The 11,595-nt window shown below is 50.5% G+C and overlaps 2 protein-coding genes across 5 annotated transcripts in view; both read right to left on the reverse strand.

Moving 5' to 3' along the window:
* Positions 1-86: 86 nt before the first annotated feature.
* On the reverse strand, positions 87-3,520 carry Cyren (cell cycle regulator of NHEJ). 4 transcript variants are annotated; one of them, XM_050148029.1, is made up of 4 exons: positions 3,370-3,520; positions 2,259-2,432; positions 1,634-1,709; positions 87-837 (listed from the first exon to the last, which is right to left on the reverse strand). In XM_050148029.1, the coding sequence occupies exons 2-4, from the start codon at positions 2,396-2,398 to the stop codon at positions 583-585; spliced, it is 471 nt and encodes a 156-aa protein (XP_050003986.1). In that variant the 5' UTR covers positions 2,399-2,432; positions 3,370-3,520; the 3' UTR covers positions 87-582. The 4 variants fall into 4 exon arrangements, with proteins under 4 accessions (XP_050003986.1, XP_050003985.1, XP_050003988.1 ...); XM_050148028.1 differs by having other exon boundaries at positions 2,259-2,507; positions 3,370-3,518; XM_050148031.1 differs by lacking the exon at positions 3,370-3,520 and adding an exon at positions 2,930-3,349.
* A 3,727-nt stretch (positions 3,521-7,247) lies between these two features.
* The window catches only part of Wdr91 (WD repeat domain 91), a 37,500-nt gene continuing 33,152 nt past the window's right edge, over positions 7,248-11,595 (reverse strand). The window contains exon 15 of the mRNA XM_050148017.1: positions 7,248-7,764. Coding sequence (XP_050003974.1) covers positions 7,600-7,764 — 165 coding nt within the window. The 3' untranslated portion in view covers positions 7,248-7,599. The remainder of the gene's footprint in view (positions 7,765-11,595) is intronic.

Genomic DNA, 11,595 nt, shown 5'->3' on the forward strand with positions numbered 1-11,595 from the left:
CGGTATCTCCTGTCCCCACACCCCCCCCCACGGTGGAGGCCCTGGGTGGCAGAGAGGGGACAGGTGGTAGAGAGGGCCTGTTTGGCTCACCAGTCTGGGAGAACGCCCTGCTGTTAGTCTGGCGGGGAACAGTGGGCAGCTCCCAGGATTTTAGGCAACAGTGGGCAGCTCCCAGGATTTTAGGCTGGAGGGGGGAGTCGGTTGCTGGACTGTGTCATGAGGAGACTGTGTGCAGGCCTCCTCCTTAGGGTGAGCTCTGGCTGCTTATCTGGAATGCCGGTGTCCTCAGCAGCTATAACTTTATTTGCTTCCAGCAAGTGAGCCCCTGACCTCATTTTTGCTGGTACTTGAATAAAACCCAGGGCTGGGAAGCCAGACCCTCTGAGTTAGAGACTCTACTGGGATGCATTTGTGCATCCTGCAATATGTCCCCCCATTCAGAAAAGCCCTCCCCCCATGAAAGCCTCCTGGGACTGGAAGCTGGAGCAAGGCCTGGTTTTCAAGGGTGACAGAGGTAGGCAGTATCCTGAGTTCTCAACAGACCCCTCCGCTCTCAGCAGAGAGTCCAATGAACAGTTCACATCAACTGAAAAATATCTCCCTGACATACTTTAACACATCTTCCTCCTCCTTTTCGTCCTTCGGGCTGCTGCTGCAGGGTGAGTCGGTGGCTTCTGGCCCCTGGGAAGGGCTCAGGTCTAGAGCAGGCGAGCTGCTCCCACTGCCCTCTTCCTCGCTGCTGCTCCCGGGGGAACTGGTGTGAGGAGACGCCGAGTAGGGAGGGGAGAGCTGCAGTTTATCAGTGGTCACCAGAGACGCCGTTTCCTGTTTTTGGCCCTGCAGAGCAGAAGACAGGACAGGCTCACCACCACAGGTTGTTTCTCTGACGCACTAGTTTGTGTGACAGTGACGCAGATACACCCTGAGCCGACCGCAAAGCCAGCACAGCACGTGACCAGGTCAGGCAGTGCTCCCACGGCATGGGCAGCCACCCTTACTTCACCCCACACCTTAAGCTCAGGACCCACTAGGGAAAGATGCAGGAATAGGTATGAGGAATAGCTGAGTGGAAGGGAAAAGATCCATCTGAAAATCATGAAAGGCAAGGCAAGGCAAGTTTGTAAAAGAGTACCAGGAGCTCCTGCTACAACACCTGTTATGGGCCTAACTGAACTCCACCGCCAGCTGGTGGCACAGCTTCAGTTTCTTGGAGACAGTAACATCCCAGATCGCTGTAGCCCTAGGTTACCATGAGCACTGTAGAGACGATACATTGCTCTAAAACACGTGGGAAAAAAAAGAGAACTCTGCAACTTCATGGCAGGGCTCCCTCTCCTTCCAGAAGCCAGGAAACTTCCACAGCCTTCTGCTGAGAGGAGGGCTGGTAAGGAGCTCCTCCTCCACCCCCGTGTACCCCTCACACCCGACCTGCAGATCTAGTCTGATTCCGCATGATAGACACCACACACAGGAAGTAGCTGAGAGGAACACAGCTGAGAAAAGCGAGCAAGAGGAAGAGGTGAGATCCTGACGCAGGCTAAGAGCACCTCTGCTGCCAGGAGCAAGGACCTACGCTAGATTCAACTCATGAGTCTCCAGTCACAGGAGTCCGAGGACACGGGGCTGACGTTACCTCGATCAGGATCCCCAGGGCCACATCAACCATTTCAGCTTCATTCATGCAGTACACAGTCTTCGTGGCAGGGGCCCTGAAATAAACACACAAAATCACAGCTGAGGACAGAGGGGCTCACAAGGATGAAGGAAACAGTAGCATCCTCCGTGGAGGGGGAAGGGTGGACTGCTTCTCTGAAGAATTTCCTCAGCCTGGTGGCCCAGGGACAGAGCGCAGGGCTACCAACCCTCCATGGACTCCCTCACAAGGAACTGGGAATGGGATGGCGGCTGGCTTCCGAGGGTCACTCCTCGAAACACCCAGTGGACAGCCAGCCGGACATTGTGGCACACACTAATCCCAGCACTTGGGAGGCAGAGGCAGGTGGATCTCTGTGAGCTCAAGGCCAGCCTGGTCTACAAGAGCTAGTTCCAGGACAGGCTCCAAAACCACAGAGAAACCCTGTCTCGAAAAACAAAACAAAACAAAAGAACTCACTGCCTGTGCCAACAGCTAGGTGGCAGGGCCTTACCACCACAGAGACTCGGTGGTACTTCTGTGAGGAGACAGCTGAGACCTCAGACTCTGCTAGAAGGATGCCACCCACCCCACTGCCCTCCCCACTCTGACCAGGTTGTCCTACCTTGTTGCTACCCCCTCCTGCACAGCCGCTCTCCTCTTCCTTTTGGGTGTCTTTGCTGACAGCTCTCTCCGCTCATCCTCAGGGGCTGTCATCCATGAGGGAAGGACTCTCTTTTTGTTCTCAGATTTGGGGGATCCCATGGCTATAGTTTTTCACACTCAGTGACTTGCTTCTCTGGGGCAGGACAAAAATCACATTCTCCTGTCACACCGGGCTTATTTGTCCCCGATAGGTGCCCATCTTAGATGCCTACAAGGGGAAGCAAGTGGGGTACCTCTAGTAAGTCAACGCTCTATCAGTAGCCAGCAACAACTGCTGGTCAGCGCAGGGCATGCTGGAGGTGAATGAAACCCAGAAGGCCAAGCCATCTGCAGTGTGTCAAACGGGGGGGACAGTGGCAGGTAGGACTAATGAGTTCTGTGACCACTCCATTGCTCTGTGCCCCACACAGGTAGCTGGGGCAACAAGAAATGTTTTCCTGTCACCTCTGCATGTTAGGAGAGAGGGAGGGAGGGAGGGAGGGAGGGAGGGAGGAGGGAAGGAGGGAAGGAGGGAAGGAGGGAAGGAGAAAGGGAGGGAAGGAGGGAAGGAGGGAGGGAAGGAAATAAACAAACTCTGGTCTCCCTTTCCTCTGCACCCCAAACAATCACCCATAACGACAGACTTCTCACCTTGGTCATGATCTGGTTACTAGAACCTGGAGGCCTTCTGATTCACAGATTTCATTAGCCAGTGCCTCCTTCCCCCGCCCCTACAACATATACCGCTTGATAATTTTGGGTCATTCAGAATTACTGTTTATAACTTCATTAAAACAAACAAATGAAGAACAAAGCAAAACAAAAAAACCTAGCAGGGCACCATCCTAGCCTGTCCAGCCACAGAACAGGAGTTGATAAGTGTGATACCATGCAGTGACCTTATACAGAAATGCATCAGACGCGACAGACAGTGCATGTATCATTACGTCCATTTCACAGACCAGAAACAGACGTAGTTAACAGTTAACGTGCACAACGTCGCAGAAAGCTGTGCATCAACCATCGAGCGGACAGCCGGGTCCTGCCGACCGCAAGGGGATGAGGTCCGGTGGTCGCCTGGAAAATCTCACCCAGAAGGCACATGCGGGGCCTCGTTGCACTAGCCGGGAGCTGGCCACGCCGCTCCCTCCCACCCGCAGAGGGCGCAGAGCAGGGACCCGGGAACAGGACAGAGCAGGCGAGTGGCGGGGCAGTGTGCTCAGCACTCCTCTCAGCCGGTTCCGGGGACGGATTCAGAACTGCGACGCCCTCAATCATCGCAACGCCCGCCCCTTCCGGCTCCTGCGCGCTCCTGACCAGCACGCTCCCGACCTGGTCGCTGTCCGGCGCGGAGGGCCCCGGGTGCCCCCTGCAGACCGCAAGCCACATCCACAGGCCCCGGGTGCTGTCCGCGGCTGTGGCGGATGAGCCGCTGTCGGCTATTAGAAAGTCAGTGTCATTAGTAACTAGGGGTAGAAAAGGGGTTCTGGTTTTGACAGTCCTGCCAGAGGATCCCCAAGAGGAAACCAAGTTCAACACGACCCAGGAGACTGACAATTCAAAGAGAAAAATTACTTGCATTTACTAATGTTTAACATTCAGGTTGGCGGCCCAGGGTGCCCTCTGCAGAAGGGCGGGAGGCATCACCAAGAGGCCCAGGTTTCCTGGGGGTTTTCAAGGGAGAAGCCCCTGGAGTCTACTGAAAACACCGGAGCAGGCCGTCCCAGGGGAGGTTCTTCCCTGGCACGCTGAAGTAAATCGAAGCCCAGATCGGATTCTGTCTGCCCCAATGGAGAAATCAAGACTAACTATTTTTACAGCAGGTCGGTGAATCACACAGCAGTTTCTGTCGGGTCCTAGAATCTCTGGATGGGTACACACAGGACTCCCCTGAGGAGCCTCTGACTTCTCCAGGGCCCTTACCGGCCTCTTCTTGAATGCTAATCCTAAATCTTAAGCCAACAGCCTGGGCCAGGAAATCGAAAATCCCAACTCTTAGTAGCATAAACCAATGGCTTCCAATCTCCCGAAGAGCTAGGGGAGGCTTAGCCAAGCTGCTCTTGAGCAGGGTTAGAATCCAGCCTTTCCGGGAGTGTAATGAAAGTGTACCTGGCGGTGGTGACAGTGGTATTCACTGACTATAAGAGTCCTCAACCTCAATTGAAGAATGGATGAAGAAAGTATGGAATATATACATATTAGAGTACTACTCAGCAGTAAAAAACAAGGACTTCTTGAAGTTTGCAGGCAAATGGATGGAAATAGAAAACACTATCCTGAGTGAGGTAAGCCAGACCCAAAAAGAGGAACATGGGATGTACTCACTCATATTTGGTTTCTAGCCATAAATAAAGGACATATATGTTTAACATATGTCTTTAACATATAAGAGCCTATAATTCGGGTTCTTAGAGAAGCTAAATAAGGAGGAGAACCCAAAGAAAAACATATAGGCATCCTCCTGAATATTAACCTTCATCAGGCGATGAAAGGAGACAGAGACAGAGACCCACATTGGAGCACCGGACTGAAATCTCAAGGTCCAAATCAGGAGCACAAGGAGAGAGAGCACAAGCAAGGAACTCAGGACCGCAAGGGGTGCACCCACACACTGAGACAATGGGGATGGATGTTCTATCAGGAACTCACCAAGGCCAGCTGGCCTGGGTCTGAAAAAGCCTGGGTTAAAACCGGTCTCACTGAACATAGCGGACAATGAGGACTACTGAGACCTCAAGAACAATGGCAATGGGTTTTTGATCCTACTGCACATATTGGCTTTGTGGGAGCCTAGGCAGTTTGGATGCTCACCTTACTAGACCTGGATGGAGGTGGGTGGTCCTTGGACTTCCCACAGGGCAGAGAACCCTGATTGCTCTTTGGGCTGACAAGGGAGGGGGAGGGAAAGGGGAGGCGGTGGTGGGGAAGAGACAGAAATCTTAAATAAATAAATAAATAAATAAATAAATAAATAAATAAATAAATAAATAAATAAAGAGTCCTCAACCTCACCGATGTGAGGCAACCACGTCTAACGGGCAGGATGGGAGGGCATGTTTCCTTTGGTTCTTATCCTAACTGCCCAAGCCTGCACACTTCTTAAAACTTCTCCATGGCCACCTAGCAAACAAGGCTTAAGACCAGGAACCTGTGTGTCTGCCTACAGAGCCTGCTGCAGGGAGGAATAAGGAACCAAGCTAGATTTGCTTGTGCTGGAGTCAACGTGGGTTTTTATTATTTTTAAAACGACAGGTAAAACTGTACTGGATATAGTAACAGTGTCAGTCAGCTTTATTTAGTCAGCCCACCGTGTATTTATGACTGTACTTCCAGACCTCAGGCCGAGCTCCTGGGCATTTGAACACCAAGAGACTGGGCTTGGGGCTGAGCAGAGATAGGTCCCTGAGCACAAGGGAGAAATAGGAATTTCCACCTGCCAGGCTTTTCACAGAAGCCAGGACAGGTCCTCACCCCCAGCAGAGTGGCTCAATCTGGGGTAGCCTGCCTTCATGGTTGTGCTTCCTGCAAACACCTTCATTCAGACAGTAGAAGAGGGGGTTTTACTACCACAACACCCAAGGATTCCAAAAACGGTTCTTTGAAGGAAAGGGTATGTTCCAACATGCTCTGCAGATGAATGCTCTTCCTGGGAGGGACAGGGCAGGAGGGACAGGTTCTGGGGTATTCATCTGTTTCTGAGCCTTAAAACTGCTTCCACAAGGTGTGGGGAATGCCCTGGTCAGAAAGAATGTATCGTGAAGACCGAAAAACTTTGGGAGGAAAAGTTAAGCCCATGGACTCTTAACTCAAATGAAACCCTGGGTCACGAATCTGGGTGGAGGAAGGGCAGGGAAAGAGTTCATCTTTTCATGTCGGTATGAAAATGAGTCAAAAGAGATAACTAGGAACTAGCTCAGCCGGTAAGCCACTGGCCATGCAGCCTGGCCACCTGAGTCTGATCCCCCCAAACTCACAAAGGTGGATGGAGAGAACTGAGTCTACCAAGTTGTCTTCTGACCTCTGCTGTGGCATATGCCTCCCACACACGTGCACACACGCACGTGCACACACACACACACACAAATACACACCAGTAATAAATAGAAAAGTACTACTCTGGTTTTTCCTATATATCACTTTCTACTTTTCCCTTCAGCCCCAGAAGGGAGCCCAGGCCACAGTATGCTGCTGTTTTTTCCCAATGTAGGCACCTGGGAGTTACCCTACCCCAGCCTCACAGCCTACAACTAGCCTAGAGCCCAAAGAAGCTATCAAATGACTGTTCTAAACAGTCACTGTCCGTGGAATTGACATCCCCTAGGTAGGTAACAAGGTCACCCCTGCTTAGTGTGGGAGGCCCAGGCCCAGGCTCACTGACTCTATAGTGGCTCCTTCCAGGCTGGCCTCAGCAGTAGGATGTAGAACTGACAATGGAGGGGGCTTGGGTTCCTCCCCAATGAGAGAACGGAGTACGAGTGTACAGAGATGGCTGGCCCAGGCTCAGCCGAGCCAGGCAGGAGGCACAGGCAGCTGGTATTATTCAAGCTCAGAGACCTCAGGCTGGAAGAACGAGTGCTGGGACCAGACAACCCTGAGGAAAAGGGGATCTAGGGGCCCAGACTTCAGGCCCTGCTGTTGTCTGGAGAACCCTCTTAACCAAAGGTAACAGCTATCAGGTCCAGCAGAAGACACACTGATCTTGGCTTGAGCCCAGAGGATGGTACTGTGGGCTACATCTCAACTCTGGCAAAGTCACAGGGAACCTAATGGGGTTCCGCCAGCAACATGGCAGTGGTGGCGGGTAAGAACTGAGGTATAAGAACCAAGGCAGGAAACCATGGCTATCACTAGGGCCAGGTGACTCAGACACTCTGGAAAGAGACCCCAAGTAACTACAAGAATATTCTCTCTCTCTCTCTCTCTCTCTCTCTCTCTCTCGTTTTTGTTTTTTTTTTTTTGCTAAAAAAAAAAAAGAAAAAGAAAAAGAAAAGCAATTATGTACAAAATACTGTCGATTCCTCTTGAACCATGTGCACGGCGTGCACCACTGTGGCTCCTTCCTCATCATTTTACATCATTTTATCCTGTGCTCTGTAGCATGTCCTCTCCGGCCACAGTTCAAGTCTCTAGGAAGCACATACAGCCCGCTCCAGAGGCTCCTGCTCCATTAGCTGCAGCTGGATGACTGAGCCCCCAGCGTAGCCTTTCCCTGAAGATCCACAGCCCTGACAGTGCCGAGCCAGAAGCACTATCTGTCCTCTGTCTCGCCTCTCTTCCACGGGGGACAATTCTGTTTCCGACGGGTCACCACAGGCAGGACATCAGAGCTTATGGGCCAGGAGGGTGGTCAGCTTGATCTTGCCATCCATGGAGGCTGTGAGGCAGGTCCCACAGTCCATGGCGGTGCTCCAGTCCACAGTGACCACAGGAGCCCGGTGGCCACCCAGACTCAAGCAGCTCTCTAGAACTTTCTCGTCACTGCCCAGCTGCAGAAGGACAGGAGTGAAGGGGAATGTTAGCAGACATATGCACGTATACACACAAACAATATACACTTCCATTCATTTTTAGTGTCCAGAAACTACCTTGAGCCTGGAGTGGCCGCCCCAGTCTGAGAATGTGGCCCGGCCCACACCCCACCTTCCTAGAAAGCCTGTTCATACTTTCACTTTCCTGATGTGGTCAGCCTGTAGAACTTTAAGACAATTTTGAAGCCATTTCTGACAACTCTTAGTGATGTGGGAGTGACATATATCAATCTGTTGATTTCATTGGTTAAGCAATAAAGGAACTCCTTGGCCCTGATAGGTTAAAACATAGGTGGGAGGAGTAAACAGAATAGAATGCTGGGAGGAAGAGGAAGTGAGGTCAGAAGTAATGCAGCTCCTCTCAGAGCCAGACGCCTCAGACAGAGAGGCATGCTCCGCTCTCCCGGGCAGATGCACGCAATGAAGCTCCTCCGACCCAGGATGGACATAGGCTAGAATCTTCCCGGTAAGCGCACCTTGGGGTGCTTACACAGATGATTAGAAATGGGCTAAATTAATATGTGAGAATTAGCCTAGAAGAGGCTAGATATAAATGGGTCAAGCAGTGTTTAAATGAATACAGTTTGTGTGTTGTTATTTCGGGCATGAGCTAGCAGGCGGCCGGGGTGCTGGGGACGCAGCCCCGCCGCTCCTAATTTCAACATCTTAGTACTTCCCCTCCTCCCCTGGGAACCAAGGGCATAACAGCTATGCATGCACGTACTGAGCTGTTGGGAACTTTCCATCTCCCTGAATAGGGGCATGATAACCCTTAGGTGTTGACTCAGTTATTGATGTTTTGACTTAGTTCCTGGGAAGAGGCAAAGTGACCCTCAGAAGTTTCACTTTATCTCATCTGATCTGGCAAGCCAATTATTGGCAATAGCCCTTTTGAATAAGCCAATCATAATAAAGAACAACCCCCAGACACCCCTTCCTTCTGTGGTTTTTCCCTTTAAAAATAGCCTGTACCAGACATTCAGGGTCTTCTGGCCTCCCGACTGCTGGAAGACCCTGTCATGACAGAATTAATAAAAATCCTCATGCTTTTATATCAGCTGTGATGAGAGATGGTCTCTTGGGGCGACTCCTCCTCCTCCGTGATTGGACACTAGGGTCCAACAGGCCGACCTCATGTGGACATCAAGTCCCTGAGATGCTCTTCAGAAGAGGGCATTTCCTCTGCTGCCTCGACCTGGCTACAGACAAGCGCGCCTGCATCTCTTCTGTCTGTTTCCACAGCGCTGGCCTGTTACAGCATCACCTGGCAGTGTGGACTGGCTCTGCATTGTGCACCTACTTATTCATCTGAGACGCCCTTCTCACGGTGAGCGTGCAACACCACCTCTCTCTGCCACTCGCTCACAAGCTCATGATCTCTTTCATGAGGAGATCACTATAAAAGTCATCAATTCAATTATTTATGAGTCGTAAAACGGAAGTTGAGCCAGGAGGTGGTGGCACATGCCTTTAATCCCAGCACTCAGGAGGCAGAGGCAGGTGGATCTCTGTGAGTTCAAGATCAGCCTGGTCTACAAGAGCTAGTTCCGGGACAGGCTCCAAAGCTACAGAGAAACCTACCTTGGGGAGGTGGGGGAGAAGGATGCTGAAGTTTAATAGACTTCCTGAGTAACTGAACCATTGATGACAGTTTAAAAATGACACAGCAGAGTGTGTCAATCCATCATCTGATTGTAGAGCAAATCTACATGACACAAACAGATGGGACAAAAGGCTGCACCACTTACAACAAAATGCACACACAACCATTCGTCCACATGGAAAGCAAAGAGGGGCTCACCCAGAAGTCAGCTAAAAAAAGCCTTAAAGGGGGAAACTAGGCTTGTAACCTGTAGTGTTTCAGAGTGTCTCGAAGGAGATCCACGTGAGAGATCATGTAGCTGACTGTTGAGGGGTGTGAGCACAGTGATGCCCCGGCCTCTGCCCATTCTGGGGCCCAAGGCCTGCCCTCTTCCTTTTCTCCAGCCCCTTCTCTTTCCATTCCACAGATGGAAGCCTTCCTCTAGGTCTTTCTGTCTGACCTTTGCTGACCGTGGAAATACGCTCACATTTTTGAGCCTCCACGTTCTTAGGAAGACCTAGTTCCTTCAAGGTTATAGTGTTTCTACCTCAAACAAAGGTCCCACCTAGGTGTGGACCAGAGAGTTCGGCTCTCTCAGGGTTATTGTCAACAGGTGTGACTAACAGCCAGCCCTTGCAATCCAGGAATAGAGAAGTAGATCTGTTCCAACCTCAAATAAAAGTCTAAGGATTCAACTAAGTTCCAATTCCCTTAAGGAGATAACTTGGGATTCCACCCAGGGAGTGGTTTGCCTACAGAATGTTTTGGTCTAGTGTGTGAGCGTGTGACTTGTTTTGTTCTAGCAACAGAATGTTTAACTTTGGATGTGGCCCGTGACCTTCAATTGGTATGTTCATTTCCTTCTATCCTGTCAATGTAGTTTTTTTGTCTTACTCCTACCTTTTGGGGTCAAGGGTTGTAAGCCCCAGTCTCTGGCCTCCATCTTTGGAGGCTCCATCCCTGTGCCCACCAAGTCTTGACCACGCCTTCAGTCTATTTAAACTGCTTCCCTGGAAAGTTTCCTCCTGGTCTCTTTTCTTTCCCCCAGTGGTTGCATTAGTGGCCTTCTGGTTCCCCCTCGGGCCACCCGAGAGCGCAGGAATCCCATTAAACCTGGATATTTTTTTAATTTGGCTTGTGATTTGGCTTGATAGGGATTTTTGCATCGGCAGAAAGCCTGCCTTAGGAAAAATTCCTAACGGGTATTTTAAGCAATTGGAAATTAAACATGGGTGAATTTTTAGTGCTCACTGGAATTCCCTCCTGATACTATCCTATATGTTTCTTCATTTTATTATTTTCATTCGCGTCTTCATATTCTTTTACTAATATTTCCTAAATCCCCACACCTCTACCCTGGCAAGAGGTATTTCTGTCGAGGCTGATCCCCGACAATTTGGTCTCCATCCAGGTCCTCCTCTGGGAACTGCTGAGGATTTAGCTGTCCGTCACCTACTTTCAGAGCTGTCTAACCTGTGTATTTTCTTTTTATTTTTTTTAATATTTATTTATTTATTATGTATACGATATTCTGTCTGCGTGTATGCCTGCAGGCCAGAAGAGGGCACCAGACCTCATTACAGATGGTTGTGAGCCACCATGTGGTTGCTGGGAATTGAACTCAGGACCTTTGGAAGAGCAGGCAATGCTCTTAACTGCTGAGCCATCTCTCCAACCCCAACGGACGGCATTTTCTACCTTCTTGGTCCACTTCACAGTAAAGGTGCTAGGCCTAGCCCACAGCTGCTGCTCAAAACCCAACCTGTTAACTGATGACCAACGACATCAAGAGATACCGAGAGGACAGCTCAGGACCCCTCCAGCTCACAGACTAAATACCACTGACAGAGAAGCACTAGCAGATGAGTCTGAAGGCGGGAGATGGACTCAACACCGGACATATCCCCTTGGGCTCCGTCAGCATCACTCACCCACTGATGACAGGAGTAAAAAGAACAGCGCTTGCAGACCTTTCGCCAGTATACAAAACCCCGCCTCACATAAAAATAGAGAAGTCGACCAATGGAATCGCATAGAAGACCCGGAATTTAATCCCCAAACCTATGAACACCTCATTTTCGACAAAGGAGATAAAAGTATACAATGGAAGAAAGAAAGCATCTTCAACAAATGGTGCTGGCACAACTGGATGTCAACCTGTAGAAGATTGAAATTAGACCCATATCTATCACCTTGCACAAAACTCA

The sequence above is a fragment of the Alexandromys fortis genome, unplaced genomic scaffold (assembly GCF_014885135.2).
Source record: "Alexandromys fortis isolate MF-2015 unplaced genomic scaffold, M_Fortis_MF-2015_v1.1 scaffold_57, whole genome shotgun sequence".
Taxonomy (NCBI): Eukaryota; Metazoa; Chordata; class Mammalia; order Rodentia; family Cricetidae; genus Alexandromys; species Alexandromys fortis.